We start from the raw sequence: 23,933 nt of genomic DNA on the forward strand, positions 1-23,933 counted from the left end.
CAATGGAAACTCTAACTAAGACGAGGTATCCAGGGAGAGATGATGAGCAGTCATCTTGGAAAACCAACAGCCAACCCTTTCCATGCTCACCACGAATCCTTAGTGTTTTAAGAAGGACTATTTCTCCATGAACTAGGGAGCCTTCAACATGACATTTCCTCTTTCCTTGTCCTTCTCAATGCCTGAGGTCTTTTGAAATGTGGCAACAAATCCAAGACCTCTAACCATGTGATATGCTCTAACCATAGGAGAGTAGGCAGTGGTTTTGGTCTTACATGGAGTGATGAAGAGATACAAATCTAAAGCACGATAACTTTACGTCCATAGCCCTGACATGGCAGAGTGGCAGAGTGAGTGTCTCCATTACCAGCAGAGTGTCTCCACTGTGTGTTTGCATAGCTGCAGCTCTAGGAGAAAACCTTTGACAACATCTATAGGCAAAGTGAGTTCTTTCACATGCAGAGATGACTGGCTCTGTGTGGTCTCTCAGCTCGGTCCCATAAAGAAAACAAATGAACATTCTGTATCCTGTCACTCTCCTGGGCTTCCAGACAGGCACAAGAGTCAGAATGCCATCGGAGCCAGGATAGACAGCTGCCACGGGATGCTGCCAGAGTGTCGTTTCAGCCATGGCAGACCTCAGCTTGCCCTTAGCTGACATCTTGACATGAGTGGCTATGATTTTGTCTGTACCTTGTGTTGTGCTCATCTCTATAAGCAAGGCTGTTCTCCTGTCCTCTGGCACAGCCTGAGGTCTCTCCACTTAAAATAAAGACGCTTCCATGTGCTGGCCTCAGCAAAGGGAAACAGAAACACTAGGAATGGTGGTAAATCCCCTGTCTAAGAGGCACTGTGTCTCTCTTTGGAACTGAGTTTGCCCCTCAATAGATTTATCCCTTCTTGCTATCCTGCTCCCCAGGGTGACCCAGGATATGCCTGGATCCTCAGTACACTGTGATATCCACGCTGGAAGGCAGAACCACAGCTCCATGGTGCTCTCCTTTCTCAGACTTGGGGCTCACACTTGACTTGGTTCCAAACTGTTGATGTGACTGTTGGCTTATCCCATGTGGCATGTATGTCCCTTTGAGAAAGTGTTCAGACTAGATGCCGTTCTCAAGGTGTTGTGTGATTTTTCCAATCTGGGTGGACTGTTTCCTTTTCTCCAGGGGAGGACACAAAGACCATTTCTTCTATTTCATGTAATAACAAACCCAAAACACACACGAATAAGAATTATGCAGCCTAATGGTATCTTTCTAATTATCGCCTAGTCAGGAATGGCACGATACCAAGGCTGGGCACCTTCACGCAACCACCACCTTCCTCCTCACGCCTGCTTAGGACGGGTGAAAGGTGTTTACTCTTGAGCTTCAGATAAATAAAATCCAGTAGAGTTTAATTTTTTTGTGTTCAATCTATTTTCGGTGTCCTGTTTATGAGATACATATCAGTTCTTTGTGGGGTGTTTTTGTTTATTGGTTTTCATTGTTTAGTGGATCTGTGAGTTATTCCTTCAATGGTAGACTTGAGTTTAGGGCAGTTCTAAGTTCATAACAAAAGGGAGCAAACACAGGTTTCCTGTACCACATCCCTCCCATGTCACCTCCTCTGTTATCAGTAAAGCCTTGGGGTGGTACGTTTTTACCATCGTGGAGCCTGTCTTGACAGTATCCACTAGTGGCCATTGTTTCTGTGGAACTTCAGTCTTGGTGTTGGGCAGATGTAACACAAGCACACCATGACACATCATGTTTCACTGTCTTAAAATCTGTGGGCCCCACGTTTTTATCCCCCACCCCCTTCTTTGCAGCCACAGAGCTTTTCTCATCTCAATGGCTTTCCTCTGATTTCTGGTGTGGTTCTAACACCACTACCTGCTTCCCCTTCCTACTGCCTTCCTTCACTGAGAAATGCTTGATTGCTCCATTGTTTTAAAATTGAAATACATTCTTGAAGGATTTCTCACATGTATCCAGTGAACTATAATCATATCTACTCTCCATTTCTCCTCTTGAATCCCCCAATATAATGCCCTCTGAACTTCACATCCTCTTGTTTCTGTTTTAATAATCAGATTCGCTAAGTCCGATTCATTCTGCCCATTGTACAAAGATATGAGGCCACTGAAGGGAGAGCTACAGACCGGTGGCTACACCCCAATGAAGAAGAATATTCCCTCTGCCAGGAGCTGTCCATCGCTATTCAATTAGGGTTGTAGCCCAGATTACTCCCAACCCATGCTGGAGTTGTGGCTGGCAGAATCTTGTGCAGATAGCCACAGCTGTTGGGCGTTGAGGCGTGCAGTAGCCCCACCGTGACCCAGAGACAGCATTCTGATGCTCTCCTTGCCATCCTCCAGCTTTACTGTCTTTCTGTGTTGTCTTCCACAAAGTTCTCTGGGATGTGGAGGTGGTGCTTCTGTAAGTAACCTGTCTCTCATATTACTGCAAATAATGCCAGTCAACTCATTGGTTCACCAAGTTGGACTTTGGTAGTAGTCTTTCTTTGATCTGTTGTCTGTCTGGGTTGAGTAGACATTTGTTCGTATCTCTCCAGTGTAGTATCACACAAAATGCTCTTCTTAAACACCTGAAGACTGTTTTCTGAAGTATCTTTGAAATTACTGTTAGCTTGCTTTTATTTTTTTATTCAGTTATTTTAACCTATTTGTGTGTTTATGTTCAGAGTGTTTCCTGTAGGTAGCACTCCGGTAAGTCTTACTTTTTTTTTTTTTGTGGTTCTTTTTTTCGGAGCTGGGGACCGAACCCAGGGCCTTGCGCTTCCTAGGCAAGCGCTCTACCACTGAGCTAAATCCCCAACCCCCTTACTTTTGACCCATTCGGGCTACCTCTATTCCTTTGTACACTAGCATTATTGATATTCAGAGTGCACAGTGTTGGGGCTGGATATAGTTCTACCACATTTGTTGAACTTTGCTATTTATCACTCTTCCTTTATGCACTTTAAAACCCTGTGTTTTGATCAACTCTGTCCACCCTCTACCACCCCTCTAATACCCTCACTACCACATTCATTCCAAACTCAATGCATTCTTTGGTTCTAAAGCCGCTGAGTTCACTAGCATGGCCACTCATCTACTGAAGCTGCCCTGATGCTCTGCCTCCCAGCAGTCGTCAGTCATCATCAGCTGCTTCTCAGGTAGCAGGTGTGTGTGAGCCCCACTCCCATCCACACTGCAATTTTAATCAGCTTGATCCTGTGCAAGTCTTTTGCATATGGTCACGTGGGTCCCTGTGTGACTTGACCCTGTTGTTATCTAGAAAACACCATTTTCACAGCAGATTTTCACTACCTATATCTTGGAAATCATTCTCCCCACTTTTCTGTGATGGATCCCTGAACTTTGCAGGGAGACAGCATGGTGTAGAGGTTCTGTTCAGTTCTGAGCACTTCACATTCATGGATTCACTCCATATCCACTTATCAGTGAGTGCATACCATGTGTAACTAACTATATGATTGGGTTACCTCATTCAGGATGGTATTTTCTAGTTTCATCCATTTGCCTATGAATTTCATGAAGTCATTGTTTTTAATAGCTGAGTAGTACTCCATTGTGTAGATGTACCACATTTTCTATATCCATTCCTCTGTTGAAGGGCGTCTGAGTTCTTTCCAGCTTCTGGCTATTATAAATGAGGATGCTATGAACATAGTGGAGCACGTGTCCTTGTTATATATATATTGGAGCATCTTTTGGGTATATGCCCAGGAGTGGCATAGCTGGGTCCTCAGGTAGTGCTATATCCATTTTTCTGAGGAACCTCCAGATTGATTTCCAGAGTGGTTGTCCCACCAACAATGGAGGAGTGTTCATATTTCTCCGCATCCTCGCCAGCATCTGCTGTCACCTGAGTTTTTGATCTTAGCCATTCTGACTGACCTGAGGTGGAATCTCAGAGTTGTTTTGATATGCATTTCCCTGATGACTAAGGATGTTGAACATTTCTTTAGGTACTTCTCAGGCATTTGATATTCCTCAGCTGAGAATTCTTTGTTTAGCTCTACATCCCTTTTTTTTAATAGGGTTATTTGATTCTCTTGGAGTCTAACTTCTTGAGCTCTTTGTATATATTGAATATTAGCCCTCTATGGGATGTACAATTGGTAAAGATATTTTCCCAATCTGTTGGTTGTCACTTTGTCCTAATGACAGTGTCCTTTGCCTTACAGAAGCTTTACAATTTTATGAGGTCCCATTTGTCAATTCTTGATTTTAGGCATAAACCATTGGTGTTCTGTTCGGGAAAAATTTCCCAGTGCCCATGCATTCAAGGCTCTTTCCCCCTTTTTCTTCTATTAGTTTGAGTGTATCTGGCTTGATGTGGAGGTCCTAGATCCACTTAAATTTGAGCTTTGTACAGGGTAATAAGAATGGATTGATTTGCATTCTTCTACATGCTGACCTCCAGTTGAACCAGCACCATTTTTTGAAAATGCTATCTTTTTTTCACTTATTCATTTATTTATTTATTTAAGCTCCTTTGTCAAAGATCAAATGACCATTGGTGTGTGAGTTCACTTCTGGGTGAATTCTATTCCACTGATCTACTTGCTCTGTCTCTGTACCAATACTATACAGTTTTTATCGCTATTGCTCTGTAATACAGCTTGAGGTCAGGGATGGTGATTACCCTAGAAGACTTTTTATTGTTGAGTACAGTTTTTGCTATCCTAGGTTTTTTGTTATTCCAGATGAATTTGAAAATTGCTCTTTCTAACTCTATGAAGAACTGAGTTGGAATTTTGATGGGGATTGCATTGACTCTGTAGATTACTTTTGGCAAAATGGCCATTCATGGCAATCCATGAGCATGGGGGGTCTTTCCATCTTCTGAGATTTCTTCAGTTTCTTTCTTCAGAGACTTGAAGTTCTTGACATACAGATCTTTCACTTGCTTGGTTAGATTCACACTGAGGTATTTTTACGTTATTAGTAACTATTGTGAAGGGTGTCATTTTCCTAATTTCTTTCTCAGCCTGTTTATCCTTTGAGTAGAAGAAGGCTACTGATTTGTTTGAGTTAATTTTATACCCAGCCACATTGCTGAAGTTGTTTATCAGGCTTAGTAGTTCTCTGATGGAAATCTTCAGGTCTCTTAAGTACACTATCATATCATCTGCAAATAGTGATATTTTGACTTCTTCTTTTCCAATTTGTATCCTTTGACCTCCATTTGTTGTCTGATTACTCTGCTAGGACTTTAAGTATTGTCTTCAATAAGTAGGGAGAGAGTGGGCAACCTTGTCTAGTCCCTGATTTTAGTGGGATTGCTTCAAGTTTCTCTCCATTTAGTTAATGTTAGCTACTGGCTTGCTGCATATTGCTTTTATTATGTTTAGGTATGGGCCTTGAATTCCTGATCTTTCCAGGACTTTTAACATGAAGGGGTGTTTAATTTTGTCACATGCTTTCTCAGCATCTAATGAGATGATCATGTGGTTTTTTTCCTTTGAGTTTGTTTACATAGTGGATTACGTTGATGGTTTTCCATGTATTGAACCATCCCTGCATCTCTGGACTGAAGCCTATTTGATCGTGATGAATGATCATTTTGATGTGTTCTTGGATTTGGTTTGTGAGAATTTTATTGAGTATTTTTTCACTGATATTCATAAGGGGAATAATTCTGAAGTTCTCTTTCACTGAGGGGTCTTCGTGTTGTTTAGGTATAAGCATAATTGTGGCTTCTGGTTAGTCTGGCTAAGGATTTATCTATCTTGTTGATTTTTCAAAAAACCAGTTCCTGGGTTTTTTAATTCTTTATATAGCCCTTTTTGTTTCTACTTAGTTGATTTCAGCCCTGAGTTTGATTATTTCCTGCCATCTACTACTCCTGGGTATATTTGCTTCCTTTTGTTCTAGAGTTTTTAGGTGTGCTGTCGAGATACCAATGTATGCTCTCTCCTGTTTCTTTTTGGAGGCACTCAGAGCTGTGAGTTTTCCTCTTAGTACAGCTTTCATTGTATCCCATAAGTGCCTTCATTTTCATTAAATTCTAAAAAGTCTTTAATTTCTTTTTTCTTTCTTCCTTGACCAAGTTATCATTGAGTAGAGTGTTGTTCAACTTCTATGTGTATATGGTTTTTCTGATGTTTTTGTTGTTATTGAAGACCAGCTTTAGTCTGTGGTAATCTTACAGGATGCATGGAATTATTTCAATCTTCTTGTATTTGTTGAGGCCTGCTTTGTGACTGATTATATGGTCGATTTTGGAGAAGATACCATGAGGTAATGAGAAGAAGGTATATTCTTTTGTTTTAGGATGAAATGTTCTCTAAATATTTGTTAAATCTATTTGGTTCATAACTACTGTTTCTCTATGTCTCTATTTAGTTTCTGTTTCCATGATCTGTCCATTGATGAGAGTGGGATGTTGAAATTTCCCACTATTATTGTGTGAGGTGCAATGTGTGCTTTAAGCTTTATCAAGGTTTCTTTTATAAATGTAGGTACCCTTGCATTTGGAGCATAGATATTCAGGATTGAGAGTTCATCTTGGTGGATTTTTCCTTTGATGAATATGTAGTGTGCTTCCTTATCTTTTCTGATAACTTTTCGTTGAAAGTCAATTTTACGGGATATTAGAATGGCTACTCCAACTTGTTTCTTGGGACCATTTGCTTGAAAAAAATTTTTTCCAGCCTTTTACTCTGAGGTAATATCTGTCTGTCACTGAGGTATTTTTCCTGTATGCAGCAAAATGCTGGGTCCTCTTTATCTATCTATCTATCCAGTCTGTTAATCTATGTCTTTTTATTGGGGAATTGAGTCCATTGATATTAAGAGGTATTAAGGAACAGTGATTACTGTTTCCTGTTACTTTTGTTGTTAGAGGTGGAATTATGTTTGCGTGTCTCTTTTCTTTTGGGTTTGTAGCAAGAAAGTAATCTTCTTTCTTGCAAGAAGATTACTTTCTTGCTTGTTCTAGGGTATAATTAACCTCCTTGTGTTGGAGTTTTCTATTATTCTTTGTAGAGCTGGGTTTGTGGAAAGGTATTGTGTAAATTTAGTTTTGTCATAGAATATCTTGGTTTCTCCATCTATGGTAATTGAGAGTTTTGCTAGCTATAGTGGCCTGGCATTTGTGTTCTCTTAGGGCCTGTATGACATCGGCCCAGAATCTTCTGGCTTTCATATTCTCTGGTGAGGAGTCTAGTGTAATTCTGATAGGTCTGCCTTTATACATTACTTGACCTTTTCCCCTTACTGCTTTTAATATTCTTTCTTTGTTTTGTGTGTTTGGTGTTTTGACTATTATGTGATGGGAGGAATTTCTCTTCTGGTCCATTCTATATGGTGTTCTGCAGGCTTCTTGTATGATTATGGGCATCTCTTTCTTTTAGGTTAGAAAAGTTTTCTTCTATAATTTTGTTGAAGATATTTACTGGCCCTTTAAGTTAGGAGTCTTCCCTCTCTTCTATACCTATTATCCTTAGGTTTGACTTTCTCATTGCGTTCTAGATTTCCTGGATGCTTTGTGCTAGGAGCTTTTTGTGTTTTACATTTTCTTTGACAGTTCTTCTGCCCCTGAGATTCTCTCTTCTATCTCTTATATTCTGTTGGTGATGCTTTCATCTATGACTCCTGATCTCTTTCCTAGGTTTTCTATCTCCAGGGTTGTCTCCCTTTGTGTTTTCTTTATTGTTTCTATTTCCATTTTTAGATCCTGAATGGTTTTCTTCAATTCCTACACCTGTTTGGTTGTGTTTTCCTGTAATTCTATAAGGCATTTTTGAGTTTCCTCTTTAAGGGCTTCTACTTGTTTACCCGTGTTGTCCTGTATTTCTTTAAGGGAGTTATTTATGTCTTCCTTTAGAGTCCTCTAACATCATCATGAGATGTGTTTTGGGATATCCAGTGTTTACTTTGGTGGGAGAACTGGGCTCTGATGATGTCAAGTAGTCTTGGTTTCTGTTCTTAAGTTCCTGTGCTTGCCTCTTGCCATCAGGTTGTCTCTGATTTTTGCTTGTCTTGCTGTCTCTGACAGTGACTTGATCCCCCCTTGTAAGCCTGTGTGTCAGCACTCCTGTAGACCTGTTTTTTTGTTTTGTTTTGTTTTTTTGTTTTGTTTTTTTGTTTTGTTTTTGTTGTTGTTGTTGTTGTTTTGTTCAGCCAGATCTGGGTTCAGAGAGCTGTGGGACTGATTCAGCTCCAGGCTCAGGCAGAAATTGGGAGGGTCCTATCCCAGAGTGCTCCTGGTTTTGTGTGTCCTGAGGCCTCCAGGCAGGTCACTCGGAGCAGAAGAGTTGCTCTTGCCTCTGCTTTCAGGTGTGTCAGGGCTCCTGGTGACTAGCATTCAGCTCTGGGGACAGGCAGAAATCAGAAGGGTCCTACCCCTTACTGTTCCTAGTTTCCTGTACCCAAAGGGCACAGAGAGCACTAGGCAGGTTCCTCTTTGGCTAGGAATGTGAGCAGAAGTGGAGGTCTCCCCTGAGCTCTCAGGAATGTCTGTACTTTTGAGAGTCCAGCTCTCTCCCCCAAAGGATTTGGGTACAGAGAGCTGTGGGACTGGTTCATCTCTAGAAGCAGACAGAAACCCTAAGCTCTGAGTGAAGGATCTTGGCCAGGCATGAGTTTCATGATATGGAGTAGCCTCAGAGTCAATCAGAGAGTGGTTGGCTACTTCCAAGATAATTGTGTCACTATTATGCCAGTGTAACTTGCGGGAGTTAACACCTACCTATTAAGATTCCTGATTCCATTTTGCTCTTTGTAGCACATATTGCACTCTCCAGCCCTATGAAAGCTGGCAAAGGGGGGAGTTTCCAGGTCAGTACTAACTCAACTTCCCTATCCTAGATGACTCCCCTGCCTCCTTCTGCTATCCTTTTCACTCAGTGAAGCTCATAGTAACATTTTTCAGAGCCCATTTTTCTCCTTTCATAGCATAACCAACTCTATTTCTTTGATTATTCTTTTCAGTGACTGTCTTATAGTTTGCACTATATATGTACAACTGGTCCAAATCCATTTTTTTTTTTAGTTCTTTTTTTCGGAGCTGGGGACCGAACCCAGGGCCTTGTGCTTCCTAGGTAAGCACTCTACCACTGAGCTAAATCCCCAGCCCCCCAAATCCATTTTTAAATAGTGGTGTGCTGCTTCATGGGCAACATGCAGGGCATTATAATAAAGAATCTTTATCCTTTTCATCCCCACATCATTGATAGCATGAATTCTTTCCACATAGGCAGGCATAGCTGTAGAAACACACATGCAAGCAGGAATAATTAAATACATTATTTTTATTGTGCATAAGCTAACCTTCTTGTTGCTGTTACCAAATATCTGACAAGAAGCAGAGGGAGGAAGGGTTCATCTTGGCTCACAGCACAAAGGAGTAGAGTCCATTGTAGCAGAGAAAGCAGCAGGAACATGAGGTAGCTGGTCACATCTCACCTGCAGTCGGGACCCAAGGGATCTACTTCTTCCAGAAACTCTGTCACAACCTCTGAAACAGTGTCACCAGCGCTGGACCAAGTGTACAAACACACAGTGTGGGAGGCATTGACATTCAGACCACATCTTACTCTGAACAAACTAAACAGATTAATTAAGAACAAGAAACATGGAGTCTTTATGTCACTGTCACTGTTGTCTGTTTTATACAGAGTTAAGTGTCTGACCTTGATTATATAATCTCTTCTCAGACAAGTCTGTGGGATAATAATTCCTGCAGGCTTTGTTAGTAATTTATAATTTCAGATTCCAAGAATCCCCCCCTCTCTCTCTGTATGTGTGTGTCTCTCTCACTATCTCTCTGTCTCTGTCTCACTTTCTCTTGCGTGTTCTCTCTCTCACACACACTCTTATTTCTTGCATACTTTGAAAAAGTCAAATATTCCTTTTACTTTATTTTGTTTTACAGATAAATACCCCAAGCTCTCTGGATTCTTTCTCTATCTTTTACTTTCATTAGTTTGAAGTTGTATGCCAATGTACAGTTTTATGGAATGCATCTGGCTTGGTTTCATCTCTGACATTTGAGTTGAGAATCTCTCACTCAGTATTTCAGATAGCTTTAGTCTGGTTGGCTCATTGTTGGTCTATTAGTTGTAGCAAAGGTCTTGTGTATGTTTTTGGTTTTCACATTCTGGAGGTTTTCATGGGAGACCTACTGGAGCTTAGCGATTTGTACCCATGTCACTTCATGCACCTATCAGGTGGTATTCGTTTCTGTCACTTAAGTTTTGAGAGCTGCCATTTCTTTTCTTGTTCTTCCTTCTATGGCTCTTACTGTGTTTACATTGCCCATCTGCTCCTACATGCTGTCTGCTTTACCCATGCAACTTAGAGCATCTTCCTAACGATTGTTGTAAATTCCCAGTCTGGTCCCATCAGCTGCCATCTCTGGTGCTTGGTTTCCGACCAGCATTTGATTTCTGTTTTGATTTTAGTTGTCTTTTTATATGCCTTGATATTTTCTCACAATAGACAGACATATTGGGCTCCAGAAAGAGAATGACCATAGGTTGCCCTAGTGATGTGGTGGGGGAGTGAAGAAGCAGGCTGTGCTATGCATTTGAGAGGTCTAGGACTGGGACCAAGTCTTCATAAGCTAGAAACTCTGACTGTGATGCTTGTGCACTTATCAGCCCTTCCTTCCTGGGAGTTAGGCCAAAATGTCAAGAGGGGGGTAGAAAAGGCTAGAAATAGGTCTATTGTATAGCCTAGCTATGCCTACATAGCCATTGTATAGCATATGCCTACAGGACTTCATATCCTACTCCAGAGAGGCCCACTCATCCATGTTTGTTGCTGTTGTATTCACAGTATCCAGGAAGTAGAAACAGTCTAGATGTCCATCAACTGATGGATGTAATGAAATTATTCATCTGTTGAGAAAAGTGAAATTATGAAATTCACAGATAAATGGATGGAGCGGCAACCATTATGAGGGAGGCAGCTGAGACCCAGTAAGACAAATGTTCCGTGGTTTTTTTCTCATCTGTGGATGTTAACTTTGCATCTTCATGTATGTGTGTTTCCTGTGGAATGCCTATTGAATTTAGGAAATTAGTAAGGGGCCATGGGAAGGGGCTTTCAAGGGAGATAAATATAATCACATTGGGGTAAAGGGAGCCAAATAGAACAGGGAGGGTTAAGTGGGTGGGAGTGGGAGGGTGAAGGAGAGACTAAGAGAGGACAACTAACACCAAAGACCTTTAAAAGCATCATATGGAAACGTACTTCTGCAGAAGCTTCCAATAGTGTACACACACACACACACACACACACACACTCACACACACACTCACACACACACACTCACACACACACAAGGAGTTATCCTGCAGGGGGCAGCAATGTCCCCACCATACATGGCAGGCTAGCAAAAACTATGGTGCCACAAATAGGTCATCTCTACAGGTTTTGGCTCCTGAGTTCCCAGAGGGCCCCCAAATATTACAAGCTACTACTTATGTTCTTGGTCACCCCAAGACTTCGACAGTAAGACTCTATTGATGAAGTCATAGATCATGGAAAAATCAGGCTATCAATCTCCTGGAAACTGTAAGTTCTGGAAGATGCTGGCACATGACTAGAAGTGTAAGGTGACCAACCGCGAGCCCAAGAATGTGAATCTGATCCCCAGAACTCTCACAGTGGAAAGAGAAAGCACGCAAGCATGCGCAAGCACGCACATACCACCACCACCACCACCAACAACAACAACAACAATAGGTAGTAGGTAGGTAGGTGGATAGATGGGTAGACAGACAAATAAATAGACACAGAGACAGATAACAAAGAAGAAAAAAGAAAAATTAGATTTCTGGAGAAATAGCTTAGTGAAATAGGTTAAGAACACTAGCTGTTCCAGAGAACCCAGGTTCAATTCCTGGTTCCCACATGGCAGCTCACGACCTTCTGTATCAGCAATTCCAGAGGACCCGTCACCCTCTTTAGGCCTCAGTGAGCACCAGGGTACAGAGAAACAGTTTTCACTGAGGCAGTCTCGCGCATGTGTGCTAGTGCCCTTGGTTCTTTCTCAGCACAGCTTCTCCTGTTCATCTACCGGCCTCTCTGTCTTTGGCCCAGTCCTCTCTTAGACAGTCTTCCCTTCTGTTTCCCCTGCACTGGCACTGCATGCATTTCACCTTGTTCCTCCCTCCCTCCTCCCTCCCCTCCCTCCTTCTCTCACCTTGATGGCTAAGGATAACATTTTTGTTTGTTTTTCTTTATGTCTTGGCTGTGGGGGACGTAGAAATGAACCCAGTGGAGGAAGAAGTGGGACACAGAGTGAGGTGCCACGGCTCCTGCAGCTCTCGAAGGGTCCTGATTCACTGTACAGTGTCTGATCTGACATGGCTCCCAGCATGCCAGTGAGACAACATGAAGGATCGTAGGCCAGGGCTGGCTGCTTTCCCTGTCTTCACGGAAATCTCCACAGGGGATTGGGCCCTCCCCTACAGGCTCCCGGACAGACGAGTCAGATTCTGCTAAACAACACCTGTCGTACCAGGATTTGCTTTTAAATACATAAACATATCATAAGTGGCTAAAAAGACATATATGCTTATGTAATAAACAACAAATTTAGTTCTGCACTCTGATGCTGGTCTCTGGAGTCTGAATCCTAGGCTTTGTGGGCTCTGTCTCCACTTTCCCCGAGACTTCCTGTTCCCCATACCCACAGTTGGCGATTTGTATTTCTTCCTTTGAGATGTTCCTGTTCCATTCATAAACATACTTAGTTGATCACGTGACTTGATGTCTTGGGATTTAACGTTCTGAATTCTTGTAGACTCTGGATACTGATTCCCTGTTGCGTGTGTAGTTGGCTGAGATTTTCCCACTGGGTAGATTGTCTCATCACTGTGCAGAAGAATTTATATTTTGTATAATCCCCTTTGCAGTCCTCATGGTTGTTTTGTGTTACTTGAGTCTTCTCAGAAAGCCCTGCCTTGTGTCTGTTTCTGAAGTGCTTTTCTCAGCTTTCCTCCAGCAGCTTCAAAGGTTAGCTAGTACACTGAAGTCTTTGATCCGCTCTGGCTGGGTTTTTACTTAGGATGAGTAAGTATAAGGCTATGCATTTATATAGCCAGCTTCCCTTCCCAGCTCCTTGTTGGAAAACTGAATGTTGGAACAGAGGAAATGAGAAATGACCATGGGAAGCCTACAGGCTACCTCATGGTCACATGGGGAGCGGAGCTAATGGAATCTGTAAGTCCTCAGACCTCGGTCCTCTGAAGTCATGTCCAGCTCCCAACAGACAACTCCCCGACTTTGATGATCACTTGAAGTGTGTACCCCTCCAGCCACCACAGCCTCGAGTGTAGCATCTTTTCCAAAAGTCTTCTGCAGTCCACTGACCCACCTGACGTGCCATTCCTCTGACCTGGATGCCACAAAGCCTGGCTTACTGCTCCACTCACAGTGCGTAGGCCCCCTGAGAAGGCAGGCACAATAGCATGTGTTATTCCCTCAAGCATCAATGGTCCCCAGCTCCTAACACATGACAGTTCCTACTGGGCTATCTGGCCTTGCAGCAGATACCCAAAGACAAGGGTTGTTGAAGTTTTGATGGAAAAAGTTGGGCAAGATGTGCTTGTGGTGGGGGTTCTAAGATATTCCTTGTCTGCTAAAAGATGAACCCAGGAGAGTGTTGGTTGGGGTCAGTACTGATGGTCAGACTCTCCTGTGTGACACTATCCTCCTTGAGTCCCTGGGGCAGGTACACTCCTCCTAGAAGCTGATGCATAATCATCTCACACTCCTTGACTTTCAGCATTCACATGTCACCATACCCCCTGTCCTTCCTACCTCAGGCTCCAGGTGCCTGGGGATGAGTTGAGAAAATCTGCTTCCTCACCACCAGCCTCTGTCCCAGCCTTACCTCCCTGAGACACCTCCCTCCATCCTGAAACACCCACCTTCTGAGTCACTACCCCCTCCTGAGACACCCACTCCCCTCCTGAGACACCCACCCCCTCCTGAGACACCCACCCCTCCTGAGACACCCACCCCCTCCTGAGACACCCACCCCTCCTGAGACACCCACCCCCTCCTGAGACACTCACCCCCTCCTGAGACACCCACCCCCTCCTGAGACACCCACCCCCTCCTGAGACACCCACCCCCTCCTGAGACACCCACCCCCCTCCTGAGACACCCACCCCCCTCCTGAGACACCCACCCCCTCCTGAGACACCCACCCCCTCCTGATACACCCACCTGTCTCCTGAGACACCCACCCCCTCCTGAGACACCCACCTGTCTCCTGAGACACCCACCCCCTCCTGAGACACCCACCCCCTCCTGAGACACCCACCTCTTCCATGTTCATCTCTTTCCGTCTCTCCGTCTCTTTCCACTTTGAATACATACACTTACTGTGTCTGATACGCCAAAGGATGTAAAAGAACACAAAGCTTTATATACTTACAACTTTAAGTGTGGTAGAGCTGTTTTTCCTCCCGCCTCCTCTCCTCCCTCCCCTTCCCTCCTCTTCCTCCCTTCTTCCCCCTCCTCCTCTTCCCCCTCCTCCTCTTCTTCCTCCCCCCTCTTCCTCCTCCTCCCTCCTTCTCCTTTTCCTCCTCTTCCTCCTCCTCTTCTTCCTTTTCCTCCTTCTCCCCGTTCCTCCTCCCTCTCTTCCTCTTCTTCCCCTCTCCCTCCTTTCTTCCCCCTCTTCCTCTTCCCTCCCCTCTTCCTCCCTCCTTCCCCTCCCCTGCCCCTTCCCCTCTTCTTCTTCCTCCTCCTCCTCCTCCCTCTTCAATATAGAGTCAGAAATTTAAAAACACTTATATTAGAATTTTAAATGGAATGGGTGAATTTATCCTTACCTGAAGCAATTTTTTATTCCATTAAATAAATATTAAGCACCTTTATTTTAAAACACTGATATACAGTAAATTGTTAGACGTTTTATCTGGGGACTATTCGCAATTATGATCAGATGGAGTGACATGGAAGTGAGGGTAGAAGTAAGATTATGACTGAAGTGGAGGGAAGGTTATGTCACATGTGAGCGTCTGACCGTGACGTGCTCCCCTTCATCTTTCCCCCTCAGTGGCTTTGTTCTAACTGCTCTCATTTTCTTTTCCCTGCGCACACATGGTGGGCTCTGGAACGTTCAGGATGAAGTTTTAACTGTGATCCGGAGAGTGGATGATAATTGGGCCGAAGGCATGCTGGGAGACAAGATTGGCATCTTCCCTCTCCTGTACGTGGAGGTAAGGTTGCTGTCACACATGCATCCCATGGTTGTTTGATTTATCAGAATCCAGGGCCCGGACCTGGAGGAGCCCCTTTCTGAAATAGGAGGAGTTTCTTCCCCACACATGTAAGGCCTCCTGCTTCCTGGAGGTTTCTCCTAATCTGCCCTGGTGTATGAGGATTCTTCTGACCACTTTCAGTCGTTCCTCCCAGGTCTGGCTGCTGTCTCTTCCCTGTGGGTTCAAAGGTAGACAGCCTTCTCCACCCTCTCTCAGACATCTAGGCCCATTACTCATTGTGTCTAAGGCTTTTGAATCCTACTGTACAGTTTCTCAGAGTTTGTGGGGGAGGCAGCATCTCCCCAAACACCCACACAGATCTCTGGGAAACACTGCCGACCACTGGCCATGTCCCCCTCCTTGCATTCTTGATAGTCAACTCATCCAGTAAGAGTCCATCACAGAGGTAACCCGGGGCTAATTTGTTTCTTTCCTGGTTCCTTTTGGTGTCCAGGTGCCACCTTAGGATAGCTGCTGAGCAGAGACTATGTGAGCCTCTCCACCCTGGGCTATTTGTCCAAGAGTATCTGCCCATCTTGGTGTGTCAACACTTGTCTCTGCAAGGCCATTTGTGGTCCATGAGTAGGCCAAATGTTTTCTAATTGATGACCACTGGGGAAATCCTATAAGCTCAGAATGAATTCCAATATTTTCTCAGAACTTAACCTATCATCCAGTAATGAGGACATTAGAATATGATGACACCTGCACTCTGAGATGATCAGAGAGACTATAGGTTCTGGAAGGCACCGGGCCCCCTGCTGCTGTGAGGAACATAGCTGGTCTGCTTTGGGCTTTGCCTTTCATTCTCTGATCCCACATGGTGTCCCACCAATGACTCAGGTTTCTTCAGCTTAGTGTGGCATTCCTGACTGCAGGCACAAGTTCTTGAGAGCCAGAGGCAGGGCAGGCAGGGAATGTGGTCATCAGGTTGTGCATGTGGTGGACATTAGTTAGAAACATTCACAAGTCTTGGCTGTGCACAGGGTAAAGGCCTAATGGCTCCGCCTGGCATTCAAGACCTTCTACAATCTTGCCATCAGTATCTTTCCAAGCCTCAGCTCTCCCCACTCCCCAATGCCCTCCCTAAATATTCTAGATAACATTTACTTTGGATTGACTGCCCAGGAGATCCAAGACCTGCCTTAGCAGGGACAGGCAGTCCACACATATGTCTCATCCCTGTCTCAAGGCCATACCGTTATTCCTACAGTGGCCTTTAGTGCCCCCTGCAGGTTTTACACACTGATGCACCTTCCTCCCTGTATTGCTCTTTGGGATGACATATGAGTGTCGTGTGCCATGCAGTCTTGAAGTCCACGACTGAGTGTCAAATACTTCCTTAGTATTTAACTTATATCCCAATAACGAAGACATAGAAAATAATGATCCAGCCTCTAGGTTCTGGAAGGTGCCGTGTGCTGTATGTGTTATACTGTGACATACAATGGGACACTATTCCATAAGGAAAAGAGTAGTATGGTTGAAGCTCACATTTTCTGGAAAGATTTATTCACTGAACACCTGGAGGAATCTGCACTGTAAGGCTCTAAACGCAGAGAAAACCGGACGAAGCCAGGAACCCATGCAGCGATCATCCAAGGGGTCTGATAGTCCTGATCCTGTCCCGGTACTGTTACAGTTATAAAGTAGCATGCTCAGGGATGCGTGTGTGCTTGTCCTTTAGCTCCATTTCCAAATGACTCAGTAAAGAACTTTATGGGCACTCTACCACAGATAAATAGCACCTCTGCTGTGTCTGCCTGTTCTGTGAAAGGGGCTAAGAACATACCAAGGAGACCGAGAGCTGGGACACAGGTCGAAACTTGATCCCTTTGCCTTTTGTAGGCCTTTCTAGGTTTACAGGGAGATGGTTCAAAGAGCAGATGGTTGAGCTTACCACCTCTCTGCTTTTCAGTAATCTGGTTTCCAGAGCAGTCCCTTTTCAATGCCTTCAAGGGGCTAGAGGGGTTGCTCAGTGGTTAATAGCACTGGTTGCTCTTCCAAAAGACTTAGGTTCTATTCACAGCACCCCCATGGCAGCTCACAACCATCTAAAACTCCAGTTATTAGGAATCCAGTGCCTTCTTCTGACCTGCCCATGTACCAGGTGTATCTGTGTGTTCCTTGTCCCCTAATCCTAATGATCATGAAGAGATATGACCTTGTACCATAGACATGTCTCAATTCATGCAGTACAAAGGGTCTTTTGGGAAGCCATTCCGTCATCTGGCATCCTGGTGTACAGCAACAGCAGGTTTGAGTGCAAGTGCCTGGCTAGAACCCTGCCAGCTCACCAAGAAACTCATGTCAGGCCTTGCCCTCCTGTGCGGGATCTAGGCAGTAATACTGAGCCCATGGGGCACCTTAAATGAATAATAGCATATAAGGCAAGCTGCACTGTGTTCTCTTGCTGTGGCTGGCTCTTGCCCAGGCTTACCAGACAAACACGGGGGGGGGGGGGTTGCAGGATGGCTGAAGCTGGTCCAACCTGTGCTCCTGAACAGCCCTATTCTGAGAAGATAGGGCCTGTCTCTATAGCTCCTTGTGCACTGTAGAACTAATCGCCCTGCCACTCTCCCTGCAGCCCTCACTCCAGCTGCCCCAGGGATGCCTCTGTGCATTCTCTGCTTGCCCAGAACTTCTCATATCCTTCCCAGCTTCTTTGGCTGCTGCCCTAGCCCCATCCATGACCCCTGGTCCCAGCATTGCCACCTTGACCTTTACTCCTAGCCTAAGGGTTACAACCTCTTTGGAGGTCAAGCTACCCTTTCACAGGGGGGTCACCTAGGACCACTGGAAAACACAGGAATTTACAATTCATGACAGTAGCAAAGTTACAGTTACGACGTGGCAACAGTCATGACAATGAGAGGAACTGTAGTAAAGGGTTGCAGCATTAGGAAGGTTGAGAATCACTGGCTAGCAGTGCTGTGAACATTGGCTTGACCAAGAGCATCTTCTCACATCAGATGACAGCTGGATGGTGCACTTCCACTGGGAATCTGAGAGGTAAAAAGGTGATGCCTGAATCCTTCACCATTAGTCACGCAAGGCCTTCCTTCTATGTCCTCACTCCTGGAGGGGGCAGAGTAGTGTCATCATCTTCGTTTTACAGAATGCGCTTGTGGTTAATAGAAGTAAAATGCCCCACTTAGAGGAATTCCTCCTACCCCTGTCAAGACTCGGAATGGTTTGAATGGACCATAGGATTGCTTTTGAAGAACTCTAGTTAACTAGTCAGAGTCTTAGCCCTGCCCTCTAGCCTGAGCACCCACCCAAAGACCCCTATCCAGCACAGTCCCTTTTTACAGGGCTCCAAACTAGCGTGGCCACAGATCTCAGCCTAGCCCTCAGCTAGCTAAGACACCATGGGCTTCAGGCATGGACCCACCTGAGTGTGTCTCCCACTCTTCACCTCTACATTAGAAGTGTAGCCTGTGACCAACTATGTTAACTTTGTGAGACTCACCCACCCAAGTCTTCTGGAGACCGGATGTCTAGAACACCTGCAGTGCCTTTCATCAGCACTGTACTTCAGGTAGAAAGAGACTGAGGAGAAACCAGCTCCAAGGAGTGGCAGCCTCCTCATCCCAGAGCAGAGAGGAACACACAGGAGTAGGCCAGATCTCACCAGACCCAACCCCTTGATCTGATATGCTACATCTGGGTGTTAAACACATCCTGTGTGGTGTATGGGAAACTTCTGGTACTATTTATAGATTCTGAAGAAAAAATTAATGGTAGCAAAACTGAACTCATGATTAAGCTTAAATAGATGTAATCAGTCCCAAAGTAAACGTTACTAATGGCAACTGTCTCCTTCCTGTATGGTGGTCCCAGTGTCAGCTCTAGATTGCATCGCTAGGCGTTTGAACTCCAGTCAGCTGCCTACTAGTTTGGGTTCATCCTCTTGTGAGACATAGTAGCTCATCACTTCATCCACTATAAAGTGGGGATGTTATTTTGAACTCCTGCCTCTAAACATAGTCTTCCCAGTGAGAAAAAGCCTTGCTCTGCAGCTGTGATTTGGGGCATGCTCTGTGGCACCGTGATATTCTGATATTTGCCATCTGGTAGCGCTTGTCATTTCCGTCTTTTGAGTTGTTAATTTTCCGACCATTTTCAGGGAGGAAGCTCAAGAGAGGTTGTGTGAGAGTCATGTTTCTCTGAAGAGATTGCTATATAAATGCTCAAAAGGATGTTTATCAAGGAAAGGACTGTGCAGGTCTGGAGGCTGAGAAGTCAGGCCACAGGCCATCTACAATCTAGAACTTGAGATGCGAGTGACTCAGGCCACATGCGAAGGGTTTTAGAACTGGAGACACTGCCTCTTCCAGCCTTGCTCAGAAGGCCTGAGAGCTGGGAGAGTGCTGTTACAGTGCTAGCCCAACTGTGAGGAATAACTGCTGACTGTTTTTGATCAAGTCTTTACTAAGAAGCTCAGTATATTCCTAGAAACTCATTGTAAGATAATACACCATCTGGAACCCTTTATCCTCACCCACCAATGGCTTCTAACTTGAACACAGATGGGGCACCAACGCTCTTGAGGACTAAAGGGTTAAGTGAAGCTCCATGGTATAGCTCCCAAGGTTTGAGCTTCCACAACCCACCTAACCTGGCAAGCATCCCCTGTCCACTGATGCCACCCCCAAGCCTTGCACTTTACCGGTAGACTCCAAATGTAAATTCCTCTAGGAGACTCGAGACTGGAGAGATGGATGCTAATTCAGGGCTTTCCTAGTCTGGCAGAACAACCATGGGTCTTGGGCGCATGGCACATGCACTCAGCTTTAGATAAAGAGAAGTTGTTATAGATGTAGATAGACCAGTATTCCTGGTGTCTGTTGATCATTAGAGAAGTGGATTGTTGGGATGGGTATGAACATTTCATTGACAAGACAAGGCATTTGGTTCAAGAAGAGTATATCCCTGTAATCCACTAGCCAGTGTGTAACTGTGATTGCCAAGTTGTTTTTGTTAGCATTCTAATCTCCACCCCCACAGTTACCTGGCAATAGCCAGGTATGCTCCACCAATAGTTGCCTGGCAACAGCCTAGTATGCCTGACATTATAAAAGGGCCTGCTTGCCCCTTCCTTACTCCTCTTGCTCTCTCTTGCCCCTTTGTTCCTTCTCTCCCCATTCCCCTCCCCGCTTCTCTCCAAGTGCTCATGGCCAGCCTCTTCTCTCCACCCTCTCCTCCCCTCCCCATTCCCTAAATAAACTCTATTCTATACTATACCGTCTTGTGCTGGTCCTGTGGGGGGAAGGGATGTCTCAGCATGGGCCCGCTGAGGTACCCCCTTTCCTCAGCCCTCCATAGAACATATCCCCCTCTCTTGGTCTTTTTGTAAACACAACAGTTTTAGATTTGGAAAGGGAAAGGAAGAGGCTTATGCAAGTATTCTTCAAGAGACAAAGCTTAGAGTATGTTGCTGGGCTCAGCTGTGGGAAGTTAGTGTGCCTGCCATGTGTCTGACACTATAAACCCCACACATCTCATCCTGGATTCTGTCCTCGCACTGCACAAGGCTTTCAGGGTGCTCTCCGAGACTTTCTTCATAGCTGCAAACCAACTCCACCTGTCCTCAAATCTCAGAGCCACCCCAATGAACAGATGTGCTTACCAGGACAGGGCACTCACGGGGACAGTAGTAAAAGTAATGACACTCAAGAGTGTGAAGGTGGGGCTGTTTTTACGCTTGCTTCTTGCCACTCTCCTCCCTCACTGTGACTCTAGTTCAGAGCTATCTTCCATGGGCTATCCTGATCTACTACCTGCCTGACTCCCCCAGTGCAGTGAAGGCTTCTGGCCCCCATACAGCATACCTAGGCAGTGCTTGTCACCTCCCTCCCCCAAGCCCACTAGGGTTTCCTCAGTCCACACCTTTGTGAACTTCCCCGCTTAATAATACACACCTCTCCTCCTGAAACCATGTTCCTTAGCTGTGTGACTTGCGAACCACCCCCTGTAACTCCCAACTATCCCATTCTGGCAATCACCTTAGTACACAGTGAGGTTAAAGAATTTGCAACACCTTTCATGAATGCCCTTCCTTGTCTGTGTACACTCCCTGTCCACCATCTAACCTGAGAACAGCACAGGATAATGGAGACAGTATGTCTTCTTGTTGAGAAGTCACAGACTGACCTCATCCAGGCACCTCAGCTGGTGTTAGGTTCCCAAGCACAGCTTCTGTCAGGGATCTCTATGAGGAATCCTTTTGTGGCTGGATTATCAACCCTATGGTGGGTAGCCTGCATCAGTCCCTTTCTACTTCGCTATAAGCCTATGCTGACTTGGTCCCAGAACTTCAGAGTAAGACTGCCTTCTTGGCGACTAAATCTTCAGTTGGAGATGGGCAGAGGGAGCATCACCAACGTTTTCAAAAGCAAATTTCACTGCATATTTGAGGTATGTAACATCTTATAGGATGCTTATGCAGTTAAGTTGTTACTATGGTGGAATGAATTAGCTCATCCATCAGCTCACATTGTTACTCCTGTTCCCTTTGGCAAGGACAGCTGCAGTTTACTCCGGCTACAGAAGTCCTTAGCGTGATTCTACAGCCGTTAGGAACCACAGTGCTCCTGTTCCGCCTTAGCTCTTTGGCTTGCCTGCACTGCAGTTTGCTACTTTGTATCTTGTGACACATTTTCTCCTCCAGTCGTGTAACCATTGCTTTCTTCTCTATTATATTTAACTCCCTTGATAAGCTCCTGTTGTGGGTGAGATCATTTAACTCTTTCCGTTGTGCATGTGACTTAACTTTGCTCAACATCACGCCAGCTAACCATCCATAGTGCAGCAGAGACCACATACCTATAGTCCAGGCACTGAGGAGACTGGGGCTCAAAGACTCAAAGGCCTGAAGTTTGCAGTCAGCCCCGGGCAGCATAGTGAAGTTATGCTAAATAAAATGAAGGCATAAACAAAGTTGGAAAATAAAGAAGATTCTCAGACCCCGCATAGCAGGGGCAAAGGTAGGTTCTATCCGGGCTGGATAGATGGGAGCCATTTGCCCAGCAGAGCTGTGGTACTGAGGTTGCCATGTTCCAGACACCTGGTCAGCAGGAACAGTTTTCAGATGTAGTGAGAGGGTATGTAGCCATGCAGAAGTACTCTGGGAGCATCCACAGTGACTGTACAACATTTCTCTGCTGAGGCCAGGTGAGGATTTAGGTCAGAAGGAATGCGGTGCCTGATTTTATAGCAGGAACCAGACATTCATTTCAACCTTGGAGTTTCTCCCCTGGCCCCGTGGTTGTAGTACTTGGCCAAGGGTTTTTACCAAGGTTTATACTTGCCAATAGGGAAAACACCTCATCCATTATCTCTTGGTAATAGTTACTGCTTAGTAAAGATTATAAACAAGTTCGTGGTGATCTTCGCACTTTCAAGATTTCAAGTATGCGTGTGCATTTGGAATGAAATCCTGCAGTTCCTCAGTTCAATCAGATATGGCAAAATGAGAAAAGACAACTGCACCTTCACCTTGTTTCTGCTCCATTCACCCAGAGAAACTCAAATCCCCTCTCTGCTGCTGTGTTGCCTTTCAAGTCCTTCAAGGTGAGAGTAAGTCGGGCTGTGGTTTGAAGCTATTGAGAACTATCTCCGTGAGAAGAAGCCAAAGCCAAGGCTTGATTAATTACCACATCTTCTAGATGATTACTTTTCAGTGATTTTTTTTCCTTTTTTAAAAATATAATACTTTTACTAATGATTTGAAAATTACATAAAGCATATGGGTGATAATATCCGCCCTCCATTCCTCCCCACAACTCCTCCATGATCCACCCCAAGCTCCCGCACAACTTCATCTCCTCTTTTTCTGTTTGTTTTTTAATAACCTGCCGGGTCCAATTTGTTTGCCCATATATTCATGTCTCATAGGTTTTTGGTCATCCACTGGAGTGTGGTGAACTTACTAGGAACCACACCCTCAGAGACATGTAACCTTACCTTCTGCAGAAGACAACTGTTAAGGACTCCTCTGGCTAAGTGGAGGCTTCTGAGCCCCCACCCCTACCATGCTGGATGTTGCGTGGCTTGCTCTCATACATGTCTTGTATAATACCTGTGGCTGCTGTGACTTTGTGAGTATAGCGTCTGAGTCACCTCCAGGAGATACTTCCCCCACCTTTGAGCCTTACAGAGAGCAATTCCATCTCCCTGCATTGTCTATAAGACCTGGGGATCATGCTGGGGTATGGCTGCCTCACCTCTGGCCACGCAGTCCAAAGACACTTCCTCTCTGAACTTTGAGAGGGTTTTTAAAATTATTATTAACTGCCATTAACCCACAATGAAATGTCTCTGATGAGAACTGAGAGATGGACCAACATTAGTATAGAGATAAAAATTTAGAGAAGAGTTTAAAAACGTCCACTGAGCAAAATAATAGTGGTACACTCACCCTAGTCCTGTCCCCTTGTCTAGACATACGTATCAGACATCCATCAGGATCTAGACGTAAATACCGTCAGAATGTTGTTGGATTCCTCCGTGACGTTCATGCCATATTGTACTGTAAGCGTGTCTCATCCTGCTCGTCATTGTTTTAGCTCCTGAGTTCATATCTGGGTAAGATTGCTGATGACTCTGCTCCTCCAGCAGACTGCAGAGCACCTTCTGATGCTGTGGAAGTGAGCTAGCAAGGAGCCACCTCTCTACTCAGTACCAAC

General features: G+C 44.8%; 1 protein-coding gene and 1 long non-coding RNA gene across 7 annotated transcripts in view; one reads left to right on the plus strand and one right to left on the minus strand.

The window, feature by feature from the left end:
* Window positions 1-23,933, plus strand: part of Sh3rf3 (SH3 domain containing ring finger 3) — a 335,379-nt gene that overhangs the window by 196,312 nt on the left and 115,134 nt on the right. For all 6 annotated transcript variants that reach the window (XR_010061102.1, XM_017601803.3, XM_039099198.2 and 3 more), the window contains exon 3: window positions 15,106-15,201. Coding sequence is in view for 5 of the 6 variants with exons in the window: in XM_017601803.3 (XP_017457292.1) it covers window positions 15,106-15,201 (96 nt within the window). In the remaining variant the exon portion in view is untranslated. The remainder of the gene's footprint in view (window positions 1-15,105; window positions 15,202-23,933) is intronic.
* LOC134483911 (uncharacterized) lies at window positions 12,481-21,000 on the minus strand. The gene is made up of 3 exons (XR_010061104.1): window positions 19,916-21,000; window positions 14,301-14,367; window positions 12,481-13,418 (listed from the first exon to the last, which is right to left on the minus strand). It is a non-coding gene; the product is annotated as an uncharacterized LOC134483911 (long non-coding RNA).

The sequence above is a fragment of the Rattus norvegicus genome, chromosome 20 (genome assembly GCF_036323735.1).
Source record: "Rattus norvegicus strain BN/NHsdMcwi chromosome 20, GRCr8, whole genome shotgun sequence".
Lineage (NCBI taxonomy): Eukaryota > Metazoa > Chordata > Mammalia > Rodentia > Muridae > Rattus > Rattus norvegicus.